The sequence below is a fragment of the Fringilla coelebs genome, assembly GCF_963513975.1.
Source record: "Fringilla coelebs genome assembly, chromosome: 4".
Classification (NCBI taxonomy): domain Eukaryota; kingdom Metazoa; phylum Chordata; class Aves; order Passeriformes; family Fringillidae; genus Fringilla; species Fringilla coelebs.
In genome coordinates, this window is record NC_140032.1 from 40286300 (window position 1) to 40309165 (window position 22866).

At 35.5% G+C, this 22866-nt stretch overlaps 1 protein-coding gene across 3 annotated transcripts in view; it reads left to right on the plus strand.

Annotated features, from left to right (window-relative positions):
- Positions 1-22866, plus strand: part of FSTL5 (follistatin like 5) — a gene marked incomplete at both ends in the record, with an annotated part of 244126 nt that overhangs the window by 210418 nt on the left and 10842 nt on the right. For all 3 annotated transcript variants that reach the window (XM_084204181.1, XM_084204182.1, XM_084204183.1), the window contains 3 exons: positions 767-916; positions 7182-7289; positions 8827-8951. In XM_084204181.1, the coding sequence (XP_084060307.1) occupies positions 767-916; positions 7182-7289; positions 8827-8951 (383 nt within the window). The remainder of the gene's footprint in view (positions 1-766; positions 917-7181; positions 7290-8826; positions 8952-22866) is intronic.

Consider the following 22866-nt stretch of genomic DNA (forward strand, 5'->3'; position numbering starts at 1 on the left):
TTATTTTTTTTCAAATTCATTCTTTTCCAGGAATAGAAGGGCAGAGAGGGAAGGAATGGTAGGAACAAGACATGTGGTATTTATTGGGTTTAACACTAGTAAGATAGGCCATGAGAATGTCTTATGGCAGAGGTTGCCAAACTTCTTGATCTTTAAAGCAACCTATCAGTACTCCAAGTGACCAAAACAGCTGATCTCTCTGACTGCTGCTTTGCCCCTGTGCCATAGGACAATTTGCACCACACCACCTCCCTTTTCTCTTCATGTGTACATTATCTTCTCCCCAGTTAGGTATTTGCCTGGCTTACTGCCAGGGCAAGCCATGCCTGCACTGCCTCCCTCTGCGTGGCACTGTGGTGCTGCTCAGGTGGGAGCTGCCAGCTCCTGCAGTAACAAGGCACTGTGTGTCTGGCTTGGTTTTCTGGTTTTAAGGTCTGCTGCCCCTTGCTGGCTTTATTTCTACGTGAATGGGTTTTTTTCAAATTGGTTTCTTTCTCGAGTCAACAGTACTTAAGTCTTGAGTTTCTAGAAAACATCCCAAAATTTAGTGTATGAATTACTTTATTGTGAGTGAGTTGTGGTGCTTACAGATGCAGCCTGGCTAACATGAGTTTATGTCCTAGTGTCAACTCTCCTTTTTCCTTCTCTACATTTTCTGAGGTTTTATTTTACAGTTAAAAAAGAAGAAAATGGGTATCATTTGTCTTTCTATTACGTTGTTGACTGTTTTGATTCTTATAATTTTCCTGTTTCTATTGAATTGTAGGATGAAGTTTGTCCCAAAGCAGATGGGGATCCTGTTCAGCGGTGTGTTTGGGCAACTGCTGTTAATGTAAAAGACAAATTCATATACGTGACTCAGCCCACACTTGACAGAGTTCTCATTGTTGATATACAGTCTCAGAAAGTTGTACAGGTATTTATTTCTATTTTTTAAGTTACTATTTAATTTAGACAAAAGAATTCAAGACTTTCCTTCATATTTAAGAAACAGAAAGGCAGTTATCTTGAGAGTAAACACATTATTTGGAAAAATGTTCACCTACTTTCAGCATTTAGAGCACTTTCCGTTTGGCAACTGTTTCTCTCAATAGACAATTGTAAGGAAGATAACACGAAAATAGGTCTCATAAATGTTGTTCAAGTAGTTGAGAAAATGAGTTCTTTAAGAAGTTTCTGACTGGAGGTTCCTTTCACTCTAAAACAATGATTGGCTAAAAGAGAGTCTTATCACAAGATAAGGATGTGTCTGTCAGGTTTGACAGAAAGGTCAGGTTCGGCTACAGAAGGTGGAGGATTGTTATTCTGTCACTCTGTCACTGTTACTCTGCTTTTAGACAGAGAAATTATCAAAACAGTAAAAATAGCTCAGACCAGAGACTTTGAATTCAAACTTCTCTACTCCTCTTTCTTCGTCTCTGGGATTCTGGAGTATCTACTCAGTGAAAATAGTTCATTGAGTAAAATAGAGAAATCAGTGCTGTGCTACAGCGATCAATACAGTCACAGAGTCTGAGCAACACCAGGTGTGGTGTGTGGACCCTGACTGGAGCCCAGATACCACCAAAGCCACTCCACCACTCCTCTACCCAGCTGGACACACCAAAAAAAGGTTTTGGGTTGAGATAAGGGAAGGGAAAGATCACTCACCAATTACCATCATAGGCAAAACAGACTTGAATTGATAATAAATTCAGCTCATTTCCCTACCGAAAGCTAAGTAGGATGATGGGTAGTGTGACAAATCCTTAACACCTGTCCCCCACTGCTCCCTCCTTCCTGGGCTTAGTTTTATTTCTGACTCGCTGCCTCCTCCCCCCCAGCAGTGAAGGAGATGAAGGATGGGGGGTCAGTTTGTCACATGTAATTTCTGCTGCTCCTTCTTCCTCAGAGAGAGTAGTCTGTTCCCTGCTCCATCCTGGGGCCATTCCCATGGGAGACAGTCTTCCATGAACTTCTCCAGTGTGAGTCTTCCCCATGGGCTTCCGTTCTCCACAAGCTGCTCCAGTGTGGGTCTCTTTCCATGGGATACAGTCCTTCCGGAGCAGATTGCTTCAGGATGGGTCCCCTATGAGGTCACGAGTCCTGCCAATAAACCTGTTTCATTCGCAATTTCACAGGTCCTGCCAGGAGCCTGCTCCAGTATAGGCTTCCCATGGATTCAAAGACTCCTTCAGGCATTCACTGGAGCCAGTGTAGGGTCCTGCAGGGCTGCAGGTGGATCTCTGCTCCACCTCAGACCTCCATGGGCTGCAGGGGCACAGTTGCTTCACTGTGGTCTTCACCACAGGCTGCAAGGGAATCTCTGCTGGCTCACCTCAAGCATCTCCTGCCCCTCCTTCTCCACTGCCCTGGGCATCTGCAGGACTGTTCCTCTGACATATTCCTACTCCTCTCTCATGTGGTTGCAAGCACAATAGCACTTTTGTGCATCTCAGCTGTGTGATCCCAGAGGCTCTGCCCCACCGCTGATTGACTGGATATTGGCCAGCAGCAGGTCTGTGCTGGCACCAGCTGGCATAGGCTCTGTCTCAGGCGTGGGGAAAGTGTCTGGAAAGCCACCCATATAGCTCCCCCCTGCTGCCAAAAGCTTGTCACACACACCCAGTGCACCAAGGTACAAGGCAGTGCTTATGGTGTCATCATATTTAGAGGAAACAGGTGTCCTTTAGCTGAATAAAACACTGATTTATTCTTTTTTTATTAGAAACCGAACTAAATTGTTAATAGAAAACCACACTTAAATAGAGCTTTTCTTCATGCCTTTTGGTTTTCTCACTGATGAGTGAATGAAAAATCTTTAAAGTATAGATTATACGTTAGGCTCCAGGGAGACAGTATTGTGTCTTTAAAGGGGACTTATAGGGAAGTTGGAGACAAATTTATTAATAGGGACAGTAGCAATAGGCAAGGGGTAATGGCTTTAAACTAAAAAAGTGGTGGATGCAGACCAGATATAATGAAGACCTTTTTTACAATGAGGTTTGCAAAACACTGTCAGAGGTTGCCCAGGGAAGTGATGCAAGCCCCATCTCTGTAAACCTTCAAAGTCAGTTTAGATGGGGCTCTGAGCCAACTGCTCTGGTTGAAGATGCCCCTGCTCACTACAGAGGTTTTGGACTAGATGACTTTTAAAGGTCCCTTCCAGCTCAAACTATTCCATCATGTAAGTGTATGCATGTATTCTGTACAGGCATATGACATTTGAAAATAAATTTAAAAATTGCATTTATAAAATTGCATGACTTACAAAAATAATTTTAATACTTTTGCACACTTGGAACACTTGCTTTCTGAATTCTGTGTCAGCTCACTCAGGTATGGCTTCCTTAAAACTTGCACTATTCAAATGGTGGCAAGGACTTATAAAATATTTTATTCAAGAAGTTAATAATAAAAAGATGGTGTTTTTTAACTTAAATTTACTTTTGCATGTTAAAATAGAGATAAAATAAGTGAGTAATGACTTTTTTTTCCTGAAAATTATACTTTTTTACAACTGGTTTGATATATTTCTTCAGGAAGACAGAGGAAAAACCCACAGTTCAACACAGTCCATAAATTTGAGGGACTGGAATATCTAGCAATATTTTCCATGGTCTCTGACTGACATTCAGGTGTCAGCTTTCTTTTCTCCACAGGAGGGATGAAATATCAATATAATTGCATTTATTAGCATTTAGACTTCAGTGTCAAATGCACAGGATTCCTCTTGGGCTCACTGAAAATAGGTTTTAATTTAGGCTTTATGAAATATGTAATGGGTAGGCTCTTCTAATTTGTGTTTAGTTACATTATTTATTGTTTTAAATATGTAAAAATATATATTACTTTAGCATTAAAAAATTGCAGAGATACTTACCGCAAAGATGTATGTTAATTAAAAAGTAAAATTCAGTAAATTAACCACAAATTAAAAGTTCAGCCCTTCCCCAGAAATATGTAAAGCAATTGTGCAGTTTTTGAATGGCATTAGATTGTTCTATCAAAAAAATATTCTATTTTCTGTAATGAGCTGGAAAGCAGACATACAGAATGCCTAAGAATAGCAAAGAGCTTTGTGCACTAAGTCTGTGCTACTTAGTAAGTACATTGAGCTAAAACCAGGATACTCCAGAAGCTTTCATGTTTATTCCAGGGGAAAAAAATCCACTTTCAAAGGAATTTTATTTTGAGGGCTAGAATAGCATTGCTTTTCCCGTAATTTAATAGTATCCAGATTATGAACTAAGGAAAGTATAGAATTAAATTTACCCCAGCTGTGGAAATCTTTTTCAGGAATGGAAGTTTGTTTTTTGATGGTTCTAGGTGCTTAAGTAATCATAATATGTTATTTTTTCCATTTCACAGTACTTCACAAAGATTTTTGGTGAGACAATATAACCAGACAAATAAACAAACCAATCAGTTTAACCAGATAAATAAATTAAACCAGATGTGTTACTGTCACTTTTGAACACCTAGGTAGAATTTCTACTACTTTTTACTGATCTGAATGTTATTTCCTAGGATATGCTTGGCCAAATACATGGGAAAAGTACAAGGGGACTTTCTCTGTGCTCAGCTTACCCAATGCATTATTCAAAATAGACTTAAAAACCAAGCAAAACCAACAAAAACAAACCAAAAAAAGAAATAAAAATAACAGTAATTGCAAACAAAAATAAATAATGAAGGCAAAAAACCTCAATCTTTTTACATATAATATAAAACTGTAAAAAGTAAAACCACTGTTGATTCACAGATGGGTTTAAGAATTGAAGTCAGGCTAATTTGGAATTTAGTATCAAGTCAAGAGATATTTTTTTTTGCATTTCTTAAAACATGCATGGCTCTGTCTTCTTGTCTTTTAAAAATAAGCATTTACTTTCTAGCTTTATTTTCTGCAAGCAGGAAGAATTTTCTAACCATTAAATGTTGCTCTATTCATATGATATGCAGTTACAAAAACACTTTTACAAACAGTAAGCACAGAAGGGAATTACTTAGAGTACTGTCTAGCACAGAGTAAAAGATTTAATTCATTTTTTGAAAATAGAAACTCAGCTCAGAAATGTTCAGAAATGAGAGTATTTTTCTTGTTAGACTGCCTTTTTCCTGAAGATCATGTTAATACAGAGGATATAATTTTCATACATGTACATGTGCATGTAACTATTTCTAGTCCACATCCTAATAAGAAAGATATGTAATAAGAAAGTCTACATTCTTAATAAGAAGCCACCTTGCAAAGAAAGCACATAGGCAAGTGGGAATAAATGTGAAGATAGTTTCATATTTTAAAAGCAAGAGCCCTCTAATAAAACTTCCATCACTGTGCAAAAACCCTAAAGAAAATTAAAAATTTATTTCAAAGGACTTTAAGACATGTAGCAATGCTGTTTTCTGTGTAAAAATATGTTTATTTAGTTTTGCTTATTACAATGTTTTCTCTGAAGCACTAGTATGAATGGACTGCATGTTATTCCTTTCTACTATGAAAGTTAATGTAAAAGGTGTGCACATATGTGACAACTAGATTTGAGGATGATTTATTTTTATGACAGGTATATTTATCAAAGTACTTTAGAGGATTCCATAGCAGACTAAATTGAAGTGCACTGGAAACATGGATGTTGTATATTTAGAGATATATGTAGAAGGAGACTTTTTGACTTATCCAGGTAATTCTCATTCTAAAGTCAAGGGAAGCATTTGCTTACATTTTCAAATTCTTGCAAGCAGGAATTGTGCAGTGTTGCAGCACACCACTGAGTGGGATGACTTAGAGGCTGAAGCAGACAGAATCATCGTCCTTCAGTCCTCGGTGTGCTGCTGGCAGATCAGCCTGGTCAGCTAGAAACAGCTGGGAAAGTCTGATTCTGAGATGCTCAGCTCCTTTTTGCTGCTGGCTTCCCTCTGGGGAGCTGTGCTGCCTGTGCCTGACCCTGCAGGCAACTCCTTCTGCTCCGCCTGGCTGTGCCGTGACCCCAGCTTGGAACGCAGCTGGCACTCCTCTGGCAGAGCATGTATGGGTCAGACCTTTGTCTGGGGAAGCCACAAGGAAATTTGACATGCTTTGACAAATTAGCTATACAACAGTTCAAGTATTATTTTAAGCAACTTGTTCTCTAGCAGGTAGCAGAAAGAAGTTATCAAACACAAATGACCTTTTTCAAGGGGTAGCTTGTGATTTTAAATGAGCCAGTGAGCAACCTGGCTTCATTTTCCATTTTCAAAAGGAAAAACAAATTCTGCTTAGATGAAGTGGTCGCTTGCAACACCTCAGGAGTACAGTTAAGTATCATCAGCAGTCTCAGCCAGCCATTAGTGCATTATCTTGAGGATCTACATCATTAGTTTAAATTAGGTTCACTTAATTAGCCAGCTGGTACTCTCCTTGACACACTGATAAACAAGCTGTGCTTTACAGTTCCATAATGGTAAGATTAAAAAACAATTTCCACCAATTTTTTTCGTCTTAAATGATGAAAATAAAAAAGTAATCCCCCCCTTGTTTAGCCTGTGCATAGCATCTCTTAATCAAATATATTGTTCTCCCATTCAATACCTCTGAATACTTCAGTTTTAGTAACAAAGGAAGTTTAGAGCTCAGCTGTTTAAAAGGTTCATGGTCTCAAGTGACAGTGCTTAAAGTTGGAGGAAAAATACTTCAGCTCTGATCACAGGTCTATGAAAAGTAGCAACTGTATTTGGAAAACATATGAAAACAATCCTTCCTACTTCGACAAAATATACACATTTTAAAAGATAGGAAGTTTTGGGTGCAGACACATCATGGTGATTTTTTGCAGTGACACCTTCATTAATTCCAGTATGTGGCTTGAGAATACTCTTCCCTTTTTAACCATTTTTCAGTAAATGGTGTAGTTTTTCAACCAATTCATGTAAAGTGAGAGTGATGGCAGGGAAGGAAGATAAATAGTTTGGTACTTGATTAAAAACCTTTTTTTTCAACTTCTTAAAGGCTTCAGTATAATGTAGTTTTGATACCAAGTGTTAGAGTAACTCTGAATTAATCAGAGGGCTGTTTCAAGAATTGACAGCATAATTCCTAAATTCAGTCTGGAAGTATCTGAAAACGTGTATATACTCATCATTTTCATTCAAGCATATATATTATGTTTGCTTTGAAAATGTGACAAACAAAGGATTTCTTTTTTTTTTTTCTTCTATTTCAGGCAGTGAGTACAGATCCTGTTCCAGTGAAACTACACTATGATAAATCACATGATCAGGTCTGGGTGCTGAGCTGGGGGAACATGGAAAAGAATTCACCAACTTTGCAGGTGAGGTGATCACAATGATTATGTGTAAGGAAATGCAGACAAGTTGAACCTTTGTGTAATTGCAATGTGTTGCATATTTTCCTTTAGGCCTTATTACCATGTCCCCAGCAAGGGCAGAGACATTATTTTAGGTAACCAGAAAACAAGCTGAACAACTGACCTCATCAAAAAGTTAATGATTATCTTCAAGACCCTTAGTCTGAACTGACAATGGCAAATTGATAGAAGGATAAGGAATGCAGCTGAAAACAGCAGCACGTTCTGTACTGCCAGGCTTTTGAGAGCAAACTGTTGCTGTTCATGATATTTTTATCCCTAATTAGAGGATAAACTGGACTTCAGGCATACTACCATTTCATTAAAGTCATGTTGACATTCTGGAGGTGTCAAGCTCTGTCTTTATTGGGGTTTTTTCACATGAAAGATATTAGAAATTTTGATTTTTGCAATATCTTGGAGCAGTGACAAACCTAGGGGCAGTCACTAAAGAAACATCTCAAGAAGCTGTTTCTGTCTTTCTACTTTTTTATTAATTTCTGTTCCCTATTTATAGTAATCCCCTGAGACTATGATGATTGGCCTTATATCATAATTTAAAAATTCGTTTTTCTTTTAATTTGTTTTCCTTTTCTTCAGAAGTTAATTAAATCCTTATGCATTTAATATATGCTTACATATAAGAAAAAGAATAAGAGAAATTTTAAAAGCAAAATTTGTAACATTTGAAATCACCTTTTCACCTGCAGACCCTTAATAACTTTGAGCATGCAAGGTAATCTGTGGAAGTTTAGTTACCACTCCTCCCCAGGACCGATAATTGAGTCAGTCTTATTATATTTTAAAGTGGCTGATCATCCTCACCCTCATTTTTATTTAGAGTATAGATTGTCTTCTTTTCTTAAAAAAAAATAAATTCCACTCTTCAATGCATATATATGAAAAGCATAGTGGCTATTATATGGAATTGTCTTTTATTTACCCATAAACATTTGCTTCAGAGAAGGTCCAAGATTTTGGGATTTGAATAAAATTGGGTCATAAAAATTTAAGGAGTATTTAAACTTGGTTCAGCTTGCTCTTCTGAAATACGTCTGTGCTATGTTGAATTATCTCATGATTGATGAGAATTGGGAGTATGCATAGCCATATGTTCCAGTGGTTTTGTTGATAGCATCTTTTCACTCTGGCTGGAGTGCTTAAAAATTTAAACTCACTCTAAGATCTAGTGTAAGAAAAAAGATAAACAAAAAAACTTAGTTTAAGCTAAGAACTGTTAAGGGCTTTAGTAATGTAAATGAATAAATATGGATTCAGGATTGATAAAAAAAGATGAAGGGGAAAAATAAGTATGAAGACTAAGTGTTCCAGTATGTAATAGTTCTCTGAAATCTGTAACTATTATTTGCACTCCTTTTCTTGGTAACGTGGAAAAGACAACGCAAGAGAATACAGAGGCAATATTGTATTCATTCATTTGGATTGAGATTTGATTTTTAAAGAATACTTGTATAGTTTATGCTGATGTTACTCTGTGCAGGTGATAACACAAGCCAGTGGGAGTGTTTCTCATCACACAATCCACACTCAGCCCGTGGGGAAGCAGTTTGACAGAGTGGATGACTTTTTCATTCCAGCCACAACCCTTATCATTACCCATGTGCGGTAAGTTTGTCTGAATGTAGGGAATGTTGGGTTGTCTTTGTGCTCATCCTAACAACAGGTTCTGGCTGTGACAGAACTGAGCAATTTGATCTTCTGGATTTTAAAAGATATGTGGAAGAAAGAGAGGCTGAGGAAAACAGGACAACACTTAACACAGGCATAAAGCAGAGCTTTCCTCAAGACCTCTTAGAGGAAAATCTATTTTTCTTCCTCAAAATACACTAGTAAGAGTGTCATATATAATTTTCTTTCCATGTTTTTTGTTTCTGTAGCATTTCTACCTCTAGTTATTGAATAATTCTGCAGTCTAGGAATTTTTTCATTTATGTGTATTAGTAGTTTGTATGTTTAAAATTTCTAAGTTTTTTTGCAAGCTGACACCGATCCATTTCGCCTCAAAACAGCTCTGCCAACAATATCCATTATTTATTCTGATATTCCAAGTTCAAGTTTCTATAGGAATATCTTCATTAGTTAACCTTAACTGTCAACATTCTGTTCTAGTAAGATTCTCAAATTACAGGTGTAAATAGGCATCTCCATTAAAAAAAAGATATAATTTCTGATGGTAGTGAGTGGTAGTCTTTTAAATGGGAAAACATGCAATTTAGGATGATTTTATAATTGAATTTAGAATTTGCTCTGTATGTGCCTGGGAAGAATCTAGTCTTCTCTATCAAAGTAAATTTGGTTTCTTCTAAAGACATTGTTGATGAGAGATATTTTTTTTTTATTTCCTACAAGATTCCAAACTAATAAGTAAGTTAGCAACCAGCCACATACAATTTAAAAAGAAATTTATAGATTAATATACCTGAATAATAAATTGACTCTAAGTACCATAATTACTATATTTCTTGATCTGAGTAGGCAAATTCCTATTGTGTCCCTGAAGTATCTGTAGTCCTCATATTCAGCCTTAGAAAAACATTAAATATTTCTGCTGTATTGGGAACAGATATGTGTTGTGAGAACAAAAATTACTGTTTCATAAACTAGCAGGTACTAGAGGTACTGCCCAAACAGAACTGAAATTAAGATATTTTAATGTTCAAGTAAATAGGAAAATAAAACCATAGATAGGGATAAGCATCATACTAGAAGGGGAATCAGGACTGGGAAAAGAAAAATAGGGCCAGTCCAAAGCTAGTGTTGGGTTTGCCTTGTCTAACTCATACTATTTTAGGTTGATATTTTGCCCAAATAGGTCAAGTAGGCTTTTTCTGCTTTGCATGTTACCTTCAGCTGCTGAGTCATTTCACATGTCCTGTATGCAACTCAACAGAAAATAGAGTGAAAGAATAAAAGAAAACACACAGTAATAAAAAGGGGTATGAAATCAATTGAACACTGAAAGACTAAAATCTGAGAAGTGCCAGCAGATATATAATAACCATGTGCATCAATTCAGGCCTAATAAAGTTTTTTTTTTGTTTTGTTTGTTGTTTGTTTTTTGGTTTTGTTTTTTTTTATATTCACATGCCTGATAAAATTGCCAAAATGCCGAAAGAAAATTCCTGGTATGGCAAAAAAGCCTGCAGTAGTTTGTCCACTGCAAAACCCATTGATTTTGGGGGTTTAATGAACAAAATCAATCTGGTTGTATCAAATAATGAGCTTAAGAGAAATGCTATTAATTCTGAGTGCCTTTTCTAAAAAGAAAATTTAAAAAACACTATGTAGACAAATACAGGGCTTTTCTTTTGATGTATCTTTCAATAGCTGTGTATGTTAATCAGTTGTTGAAGAATTTGTCTTCCATAACATCTGGCCTGCAAGTACCTTGCTTTTTTTGTTTAAATTAGAATGCAATATGTGAACAATGTTATGGGAAAGATTTAAAATTAACTGTATTCATCAAATTAGTGGTGATGTAGAAAATCCCAGTCTATTAAAGTTAATATGACCAGTCAACAAAAAAACCCCCACTCAATACCAGCGTGTGTTTCTTAAGGCAACAAACATAAAGCTTGAGTTTATTATTCTTGTGAGTGTGTAACAACCAGGGGAGCAATTTATGAGTATGAATTGCAAAAAACAGCTAAGAGGGAAATAACCCCGCTGGCTAAGTTGGCTGGTGTAGTTAATTGCCCAAGGGCCCTATTTGCTCTTTGTCAGAAATCAGCTCCCTTTGACCATGCAACACCAGCCCCTTTCAGAAAAATGAGAACTTTCTGTAGCTAGGTGCATTTGTCACTTGTAAGCTGAAATGTTGAATGATGAGGCAGAAGGCAGTATGCATGGTTTACCAAATTAGCATCCAGAGCTAAAAACACTGTCCAAATAAATTCTAAGCAAAAAAAGGCATATCACTTGAAAGAATTAAATAAGTTTCCTGACAGCTAGCACAAACCATCTGATACCATCTGCAGTGTATTACTATCTACAGCATATTCTGTCCAATAGGTTGACTTGTTGGCACATAGGAACAGAAGTAAAGGCAAATAATCTAAAGCCATAGTGAGTCATTATTTTTTATTAATTTTTAATAATAGTAAAGTGGTAATTGCTAGTAGTATGTATATAAGTATTTAAAACTTATTGCAAAATAATTTATTTAAGAAGTGGTGGAACTATACTTTTGATTTACCTAGGTCAGTTATTTTTATATATGAAAACCAAATAGGCTGCCCATTATTAGAAAATTCCAAACATTTTAATGCTCTTTTGGGCAGCAGATAATTAAGGACATACTTCCTCCAGATCAGACATTTGAAGAGACACCATAAATTTTGGTGTTGGGTAAACAGTAATTCATTCCAAAGGAAAAAAAAAGTTTTCCCATATTTTTCCTACCACTGACTGAGTTAATTTTTTCTTGTATTTATCATACAGCAGGAGTCAGAGCAAATAATTTTTTGGTTTGGTAACCAGCAGGCATAACATTCATGTTCTGAGCAACTGTGATGCACCATCAAAACATCAACTAACCAAACTAAGTAGGCATTAGGCAAAAGAAGTAGAGGAAGAATAGATGAATTTATTGTCTTTAAGCTTCCTTTTATAATTGGTGGCTAGTTGATATGTGTACAGAAGAGGACAAGAAAAGAAACTTTATCATTTTGGGGAGAAAAATATGGTAGGTTCAGTACCACAAGTTAGTTTTGGGATGTAAGGAAGTTGTCCCTCTCTTTAATGTTCCAGTAACACTATTTCCTTCCACTCAAACAATGTTGTGTCTGTAATCCTTTTGTAGCTGCATATTTTAAATATATATATGTGTATGTGTATGTATATATTTATAAAGAAAATATTTTTTTTAATTAAAAATTAACTAATTATCACCCTAATAATGTCTGGAGCAGCCTCACTGATATTTCCAGATAGCAAGTTCATGATTCTACAGAGAGTCTAAGTTGCAGATAGACCTGGTTGGCATCCCATTATAGAGCTGACTTAATTTTAGATTTTCCTGTCTGGTTTTTTTTTGACAAGACTATTTCACCTGCTGACTCTAAGGGAGGAATTACATCATGCCTTTGAGTATTCCTTCATGACAGAAAATAAATTTCCTTCTTTTTCTCACTAAGCAAGCTCAGAGTTTAGAGAGAGTCAGTTTCCCATGAGTTTTCGTGAGTTTCTTGTGCCAGCTGGTTTGTAGTGCAATTCACAACAGATCTTAATCTTAGAAAAAGAGGCTGTGACACAAAACAGTAAAACTTATTGTTAGAAAAAACAGTGAAAGAAGTTCGTTCAGTCTTGCAGTTGGAAATCCTAAAATTTCAAAGGGAAGAAATGATATCTTTATCTTGTATCTTACCTATATTGAAAAACAGCCCATCCTGCTGTTGTCATTGGCTGTGCACTCACTGTCAATGTACTTTGAATTATGCCAAGAGAATGAATGAATGAATGAGTGAATGTAAAGCACTGATTTTCATGCACACTTTCATGCCCATATTTTCAGTACACACAGCTTGAAAAAGTTTCCCTTTTCCCCCAGTTCTGTTGAAAAATTACCAAACACCAGGGCCACAAAAGTAGGTAGGATGAGATCTATTAAGCTGTAATAAATAGTACAAATGCCAAGATGGTTTTTTTCACTTTTTCTGAATATTTTTCCTTCTGTGGATGCACCTTATAGGAATTGGATATATGTTTTCAATATTTGTCTTTATACATTTAATAAGAAGAAAATTTTATTCAGTGAGCTATTTCTGTTCCAAAGCAATTCAGGACAACCAATGACCTTGTCCTTAATTGTCTGCCAATACCACTCCTTATCATAAAAATAGACTTTTGCAATTAATATGTGGGATGGTTGCAGAAAGATGACTTGTACAATACTTATGAAAATATATTCTTGGAAGCCTAAGGAGCAAAAGGGCTGATTATTTGAGCTCCAGTGTTCATAAATCGAAGTGAACAAAAGATAATTGGAATAAATCAAGGTCTTTCACTACACTGCAAAATGTTTAAAAAGCAGTATTAAATGAACTCACTGTAATGGAGTAACTCCAAGTTTTTAGATGTTTTAATCTTTGAGCACTGTTTTAAATGTCATACTGTTACCTGACCTAACAAATGGAAGAATGAGCAATCAACTCACTGGTGAGATGGCTCAGGCTCTGAATAGAGTTAACATATTCTGTTTGAGTTTTTTCTCTCTTTTATGCCTCTGTTGTGTACGGTAATAGGGGAAGCAGTCTTTCTAAAATAATGTTCATTTGCACAAAACAATCCAAAAACTAAGCTTTTCTTTAGGAGGTAATTGGAATGTGCTGCCAATGCATTCCTGTGAACCTTCTTAAATGAAACCCATGTGGAGAAGTGAGTCAGTACATTCACATTTCATTCCAGAGTTTAAGCCCCTACAGAGGTGTGAAGTAGCTGACAGGGTGTGAGAGCATTTTCAGTGTTTCTATGCAAATAATCAAACAGAAGATATTATTTCTGTTGCAAAAATCCTGCATAATCAGAAAAAGCTTTTTATTCAGTAGTTTCTGAATGAAACAATGGAACCAGTACATGCTAAGTCAGCTGTAGATGAAACATTAACAAAAGAAATATAATTAATTTAGGGGTTGAATTTTTCACATATACACAATATGATTTAGTGTGAAGATAAGGGACAATTTAATATTTTACAAATTCAGTTAACAATGCACATTAGGGGAGCAGAAATTTTGAGCCAGTTCTTAGTCATCAAGCTATTAGCCTATAATGATACAGAGAAAATAGGGAAAAACCTTGAAAGTTTGAGGAAGCTGAGACAGCTCAGTAGTACCAGGGCAAGAAAAGAAGATCTAGAAAATATTCTGCAATTTCTGATAAGGATTGTGGAATCTGGCAGTGGATCCTACATGGTGGCATAGCACACAAAGGAGGGATAGGGGTTCACTCTGCAGCCTCCTACTCTGTGTCTTAGTGAGAGACTCATGCTAAATGGAAACCTTGTGGGAATTTTTTCCTCTCTCCTCATATTTGCCTCCTAAAAGAAGGACCTTTCTGCTCCATAAATATGTTGCTTTTGAAAAAATGGGGGTTTGGGGAAAGATAGAGCGGAGACAGCAGACATCTTTTTCTCTATCTGGTTTTGGCTTTAAATAGTGGATTTTAGAGCATCTTTGTTCCAGAGGGAATCTAAAGAATGAAAGATTGAGAGATTCAGCTCAGACAGTTTTATAGCATTGAAACTTTGTCCAACTACCACCAGTGGCAACAACAACTATTAAAATAAGCGACTTTTTAGAAATGTGAAGACCTCTTAAGTACATCAAACTTATATCCTATACTTCTGTCCTTCTCTGTTTACATGTTCCCACCCAAAAATTTCATAATTTCATAAATGTAGTCACTACATATCTCTAAACTAAGAAACTCTCAGTCCTTTAGGTAATGTAAGATATACCAAGTGCCCAAATTTACATCTGCATCCTCTTTTAGCTCCACTCTTATACTCTAACTGACAAGGACCAGTGTTTGCAGGCTTTTAAATGTTCTAGGCAGTACAGATTCCCAACTGTGTGTGTGGGAAAACACCAATGGAAATCATGAAGATGGAGATAATATCCTTCATTCCACAAGTCCACTTAAGATTTGCTGTCACTGAAATGATGTACAGAGGTGTACATAATGTTTTTGAGGCCCGGGCATTTTGGAATTCAGGAAAAAAAATATTTTCAAAATATTTTTAAAGTTCATTTTCATCTCAGTGCTATGAAATTTATTAAATAATTAATTGCACATTTCAATTTAGCCAATATAAAACTCTTTCAATATTTTATTCTGTGTGACTGCTTCTAACATTGCAAAGCAAAGGTATGCACACATAGACACACACAGCCTTTTTCCACATCAGCTGACAATTCAATACTGCTTGACCAATTTATTTAACTTATGGTCCAAATCTTTTCCTCTTAGGTATCTTGAGTAAAACTTCACAAAGTTCTTGAACAACAAATTCCAGCTGTCAGCAGAAAAAAAGATTATATAAAAAACCATTTCCACTTCAGTGTGACTGTTTAGGAATGAGAATTCCCTTCAAATGTTTCCTGGAACTTGAGATTGCAGCCAGCTTTTGTAGCACTATAAAACAACATCAGTCAAAAACAAAACAAACAAACAAACAAACAAAAGAATCCCTTTGTTCTACTTGACCTTCCCCATTAGCTCAGAAAGTGCCTGGAACCCCACTTAAGTAAGTCTAGTCAGCTGTAATACAGCAAAGGGTAGTTTTGCTAAATTGTAATTTTTTTTTTAATTTTTCACACAGAAAGGTTTCTTCTCTTTTACATGTGCAGAAGTCATTACAAATATATTTACCTTTGGAAAAAATACTCTCTTCCATCTGATATAAAGGATATTAAGGAACATATAATATATATATATATTAGGATATATAAAGTGGACAAAGCATTGGTAAAAATAAATGTTGTACCTGTCTCCTAGAACCTACCTGCTTTTAACAATTCACCATCTACCAGTACCAGTATGTAGAGATACATGAAACAATGTAATCTTTAAAAACATAATCAACTATAAGAAGAAACTAATCCCTGCAATTATGGCACATAATTTGTTGTACCCAGTGGATAGAAGTTGTCTTAGTGCTGTCTTAATTGCTCATTGGTTTACAAAAACATTCCCCAAATTATACTCATTTATTAGCTTGGAGGAGATGCAATCAACCTTTTTTTTTTTTTTTTTTGTATGCTTGTTAAGGAACAACCAGAGCACAATTATTTTTAAAAATGTTGCTGGGTCTGGCTTGGATGGAGCTAGTTTCCTTGATAGCAACAAGAATTGTGCTGTAGTCTAGATCTGTGACAAGGACCTAGTAAAAATGTGATTGGAAATTTTCATTTGTTCAGTTCTATTTTTTAATATTTAGAATAGATTTTTTTTCTAATTGTGTTTAAGCTGTCATATTTGTTATGTTACAAACCCCTTTTAAATGGGTTTAAATCATATGAATCAGACTTCCAAATTTCCTTCCAGACTTTGGAAGGAAACTTCCAAATCTACACAAGTAGACTATTTTTGTGTTCCTTCCATGGGTCCTCAGCTGACAGCATATAACATCTTATGGTGAATTAAACATCCAACTTCCATTTTAACAGAGCCACTTGAACCAACTCCCACCTCCTGTACAATCTACAAATTAGAACACAGAAATTTGCCCTGGTGGGCCTGATCATTTTTGCCATGATAATCTTGTATTTTAAATCAGATGTCATCTCTGTTGCTTCTATGTGCAAAAAAGTAATATTTTATCATGTTTTTTAAAAACAAAAATTATGGTCTTTTTTGTTGTTGATCTTTCTTTTGTTTGTTTTGTTTCTGTTTGGCGTTCTTTTGGTTTTCTGTTGTTGTTGTTGTTGTTGCATGTAATATTTTCTTAATTTGGATCCCTAGTAGGAACTAAAAGGGGAGAAAGGAATTGTGGTAAAGTTCAGTATTTGTTCTTGAGAATATTCACATATCCCCAGCTATAACAGTACGTGAACTTTATGTTTAAATGAAGAAAAAGATCTGTTGAGACTCTTTTGCTGTATGTTATTTACCACCTTTGTAGTCCTTATCTCCACCCCATTATTCATTCTGTACTGGTGCTGACTATTTCTTTTGACATATATAAATTTGACTTTTCAGTCCATACGGCATTTGCCCACCTTGATGTTACACATTTTCTGAAGTGCCAGATTGTCTTAATCCTATCCTGCCTTGTACTGATATTTAGGAGCATCTTTAGAATGTCTTTTGTTTGCTGTGTCTGTGTAGCTAGCCATTTCTTTGACTTTTATTGCTTTAAAAATGATTGGGGTTTTTTTTATTAAATTTCTAGCTCTCCTTCCCTAGAAAGTATGAGACAAAAAAATGCATTTTCTGCCAACACTAAAAATAGATTTTTGCTGTGTGGGTTCCTTTATGATATAATATGATCAGTTTCATCTATTTCTGGATACTAAAAATGTAGAAAATAAGTTACTTCCCTTTGTCCTAAAATTTCTTGGACTATTTCTTGTCAGCATTGGACAAGAATTTGCAATAAATAAAAAACTTATTGTAATACACATCTTTCAAGTGCTCCCCCAGGGAGACCTCAAACAATTCATAGACACCTGCATCACTAGTACCCCAAAAATTCAGCGTTTATCCCTAAGCTGTGCAAATGTGCACTAAAAGTCAGAAGTCCTGGGCTTCGTGCAGTGTATTAAAAGAAATCATCTCTTCCCATAAGAAGTGCTTGCTAGCACTTACTTGATTTCTCCAGTGTAGTTACAGAGGACAACTTGTATAGACTTTCCCCAAATGAATGCTTAAAAGATTGTATCACTTTTGGTTTTTCCACCCTAGTGAAAACTATTCCAATAAGAGGGAGGATTTTGTTGGTGACACACTGCCATTTACTTCAGCTCAACAGCATTAAATTTGGGGTGTTCATTTTTTAATCCAGAGCCCATTGTATTAAATATGATGTAGGATAAACTGAAAGCTTACTAATGCATAAAATTCTCTGTTTTATAATATTATCTTCTATCTCTGCCACATGTTGTCTGGTAATGGATTTTTTTTCTATTCAATCTCAGAGAACAAAGCTTAATTTGAAATCTCTTTATTCTAAGAACATAACACTTGTCAGGATTCCTTCAAGCCCTTATGAAATATTTCTTCCCATCTGTCTTGCATGGCTGTCTTGAAGTCCTTGATATCCTTATTTTTCAAAATAATATTCAGTATGGGCTGAGACAGTAAAAGAAAGAGAGAAAAAAATAATCATTTTAGTATGTTTGACCATCATTGACTGTGGAGTCTTTGACATCTAATTTAATCCTCTCTACACTGACCTTCCTCACTAAGAATGGAAATAGAGACACCATATTCACTTCTGTGAAGTATATAAAAAGCAATATCAAAAATAATAAAATCCTCAGAAGAGATCTGTGAATATCTATCTCTGCAATCTTGGAATACTTACTCTAAAGATCACTTTCAGATCTCTCAGGTGATATTCAGTACTTGTTATCCCTTTTGTGTGGGACAGCAGGTAATTTTTGGGTTTTTTTTTTCCTTTTGCCCTTAGCCCTTGCAATTTCCTTTTCTATTATATTTCAATACACTTGAGGATCTAACCAGGATTTTTTTCAATACTAAGACTGTCTGCTCCCATAGGTCTAAAAATTTTCGTTTCATACTACTTGCAATTGAATATTAAGCTCCTTTCTGAATTAATCTATGAAAAGCTATATTTATTTTTATCAGTATTATTAAGAAAACTTATGATTTCTGATTGATTAGATCTCTGCTGCCATCTATTTTTGTCATAAAAATGTATTGCTTAATCCACATAATAATAATAATTATTATTATTTTAATGAAAGCAAGTTATATCTGTCTATATATATATTAGTTTTCCTCTTTCATCCCATATACACTGCAAATTTCAAAGGTTACCTGTTATTAAATAGATTTTTTTTCCTTCTAGTTGGAGAAGTACAGATGAGATTTTTAATGTGCAAATCTATAAGATCACAAACATTCATGTCTGTGCTTTGAAACTTGAAATTTTCAAAACCCAGAACTTCTTCCCTAGCAGAAGTATAATAAAAAGAGTCAATATTTTTAGAAAACTAGACCTGCAATCAAATTCTGTTTTTTATATAACAGAAATTATAGTGATGATCTTATTTTACTCTAAAATTGCTCATTTTGCATAAGATTGGCCCTACAGCCTTATGTTCTGTGGGGTTTTTTTTTTCCCATTTCTAAGCATAGACTATTGGGAGGCTTTAAAGAAAATTTTTATTCACTCAGGATAAAATAGATAATAGTTTGGAGTTTTTTTCTTGAACAAAATTATTTGGGTTAGAAACTTTCTCTTTTGTACAAAAATACAGCTCTTTGCTTCTTGTACAGATAATTTTGATAGTAGCTTATTTAATTCTCTTCTGTTACATTTTCTTTCTATTTTTTGAACATAATTTTCCTGAAGTGGTTGATTTCAGATTTAAAAGAAGTCTATAGTCTTCATGAGGGTAATCTCTTGGGGTAGGCCAAAACCAGAAAGGATAGAGGGCATCAGTTTTTACATTATCCTTCTCCTCCTTCTCATCTTCTTGTCTGTCAATCTTCCTGAAGTGAAGAATTCTTAAAATTCTTACATTTCTTAAAATTTTATGTTAATATATTCTTTAAAAGTAATGAAAAATTAAATGTATCCTCGTTTTTAGGAAAAAGATACCAAAGGTTTTCTCTATTTCGTCTTCTTAAAAAAGGCGTAGATATTTCCTCCTTTATACTGACTGCAGTTGGAGTGGTAAGCAATATGTATGGCTTGTCTAAAGGAAGAAAATAGCATAGAGGAACTCAGGTTGTTAATTTGCTAACTCTGGCAGCTCCACACTTGTATCTTGCTTGGCTATGTGTGCAAAGAAGAGGCAAAGTAAGGTGCTCTACCTGAAGGAAGAGGGGAAAAAAAATGACACCTTGCAAATTTAAAGAAGCAGAGTCACAATTCACATGACTTTAGCACTTTTCTAGTGCAGACCTTCTTTAAGTCCTGCATTGAGTTTCTTCTTCATGCTTTGTTTTTCTCTTGTGACCTTTGCTTTAGGGCGTTTTCCACAATAACCCAGTATACATTTCACACTATGGTAAAGACAATAAATATTGGTAAGACAGTTTGGACCTAACTCTGCTGTAGTTAATGCAAGTTATTGTGCCTCAGTGGGCTTTAATTTCTTCCTTTGTTACCCATGCTTTAGAATGGGAAAAGTTGTGTAGCATAGTCTGTGTACTCTTCCCTTGCACAGCTTTTACAGTTCCTGTTCACAGAAACACTTTAAAAATCATTCTTTATAAACCAGGAAATTTCCTGAACTTTTAAAATCAGATCATATAGCATGGTTACTAGCCATATTCTATTATATTCAGTTTTCTTGAAAAATATTAGCTATCTTATGTAAATTAGCTGTCTGGATTGGATTCCATCTCGGTATTTTGCAGTGGTGTTAGCTCTGTCAGAGTATACCAAGTACTTCAGTAGTGTCATGAAAACATAGTTCACTAAGATATTGTGATAAACAAAGTCGCTCTTGGAAAATTCATGCATAAGATTTGCATGCAGTTCTTAGATCTCCACAAAAGCCTGAGAAAAATGAAAGGCAGACTGAAGAGTTTCTCTTTGTATGTTTGATGACTCTCCAGCCTTGAAAAAGTACTGAAGTTGATTGTTATGGCTGGCAAATTATACTTTTTGTGGAAAGAAAAGTGATGGTTTCCTGTAAAAGTTATGCTTCGAGAGCGGTGAAAATCATCTTCAGAGATTCCTGAAGATTCTGAGAGAGACATCTCTGTTTCTAGGGCTGTTTTGCATGGAGACTTATGTAACATTCTTCACTCTATGCAGGCACTTTCAGCAGTGCTAGCTCTTCCTTGAATCAGTAGTTTGAATTTCTGCTGTATGATACCTGAACTTGTTATAATGGCTTGGAGAAACAGACAATCACATTTCAAATTGAATTCTAGCTCTTAGTCACATTGTAATGTAATGTCAGTCATTTAAGCTTCAATTGCCCAAATCTGTGCAAAGTTTTATGAGGCTATATTTGGATATTATGTTTTCATGCTGAGAGGATGCTTATGGTGAGTGTGAGGTTCAGATTGTAGGCACCTAGATTTAGATGTGAAAATGCAGTATATCTGTGGGTGTAAGCTGTCTGTCTCCTGCAATGGTTACTGAAGATTTAGTCTCAACACACAGTGTATAAACAGTATTTCTCACCCCCCTACAGGCCTCTGCTACTGGTTATTTTAAAAAATTCTTTGGACTTTGTTGACTGTGTGGTTTAGATTTCCGCTGGAAAAAAATAGCAACTTAGATTTTCAGCTCATATTTAGACATATATAGTTGTGCATGAAAATGTAGGTGTCCTCAGAAGAGGAATGGATAATTATTTTTGCACTAAGGAGTTGTGGTGATGCTGTACATTTGTAATGGCAATTCTTGATCCTCCTTATTGATGATTGATACGATTGAAGAGGAGGGAAGCAGCTGTGCTTGATTAGAACTGCAGAAATTGGTTTTTCCTTGTTTATTTCAAAGCAACAAGGGTATAAATATAAACAAATTGATATGTTTATGTACTCTGGAAGAGATACAGTTAAGACATATCATTTTTGGTTTTTTTTTTATTTTCTGGTTCATATATCAATTTTTAATACAATGATGAAAAGAACAGATTATAAAAAATACAGTACTTAAAATTAAACTGGTCGTTGTGGCAGAGCACTCATTTTGCACATGTGCTTAATCTAAAGAGCACTTTCTTTTTAAATTTCAAAGCATATTACTTGAAATCCTTATCAGAACTACCCAGAACTCAACTCTGTGTGGCTTGAGATCTAGCACTGCTGTCCTAAATGATATATGATACTGATATGTGCACATTCAACTCTCCAGTTCATCAGCTGAAAATGAAAGCATTTATGTTTAATCCTAAGAGAGGATGCTTATCCCTTGAGAGGAAAAGTCGTTGCTTTCAAGGATACTACCACTTGATGTCAAACAGCATCAGTGGGGATTTTATAGGAAAATTTGGAAGATACAGGATTATGCAGACAGTAGCAGTGAAAGTATTTGGAACCTTAGGACGGAGGGCCAGAATATGTGAGGCAAAAATTATTTTTACTTTTCTACTTCTTATCTTAGAAGAAAAAACAGTGAAAGGAGGGATGCCCTAGTATGTGATTTTCTTCCTATACTTCAACTGCAAGCTGATATATCTATACTCACATACATATGTATATATATACATACACATGTATATTCTCATATGCATGTATGCATGTTTATGTTTTATAACATGCTCTTTTTATATCAAATAATACATCCCTCCACTAAAACTCTGCAGACTGGCAGTAAGTAAACTGCAGGTATGTGAGAGTGATATTTCATGCAATTTCAGCGCTGGTGTGGGGTTTTTCCCCTGTTATCCCTCCTTCTGTCCCATAGGATTTGAATGACAGAAGAAGGGTCCAAAGGGGAATCCACAGATGCTTAAGGATGCTTTTGCTGCACACCTATTAACAGTCATAACAAAGTGGTAGCAGAATCCTTCCAGTGTGAAATACACCAACTCACAGGATGAGTGTTTGCCCTGTGACTGTATCAAATTAATTCAGAAAAGGCTTGACAGTAAACAACCTCCTTGTGCAATGGCTATGTATTTTGGTTTGTAAACAAAGTCAACTCTTCTCAGATATGCAAAGAGATATTAAAATATGGTGGTGCTGAAGTTCAAGGAGCAAGTACTGATCTTCTGGAATAAGTTACTTATTAAGCCTTTTCTCAGTAATAGAAAATAGGAAAAAAATTACTTAGGTACTACAGTGATGAAGATGGAGAATTATGCACATAAATGTGACATCCTGTAACCAGGAAACCTCCCACAGAAATGGGTGAGTCACTTAA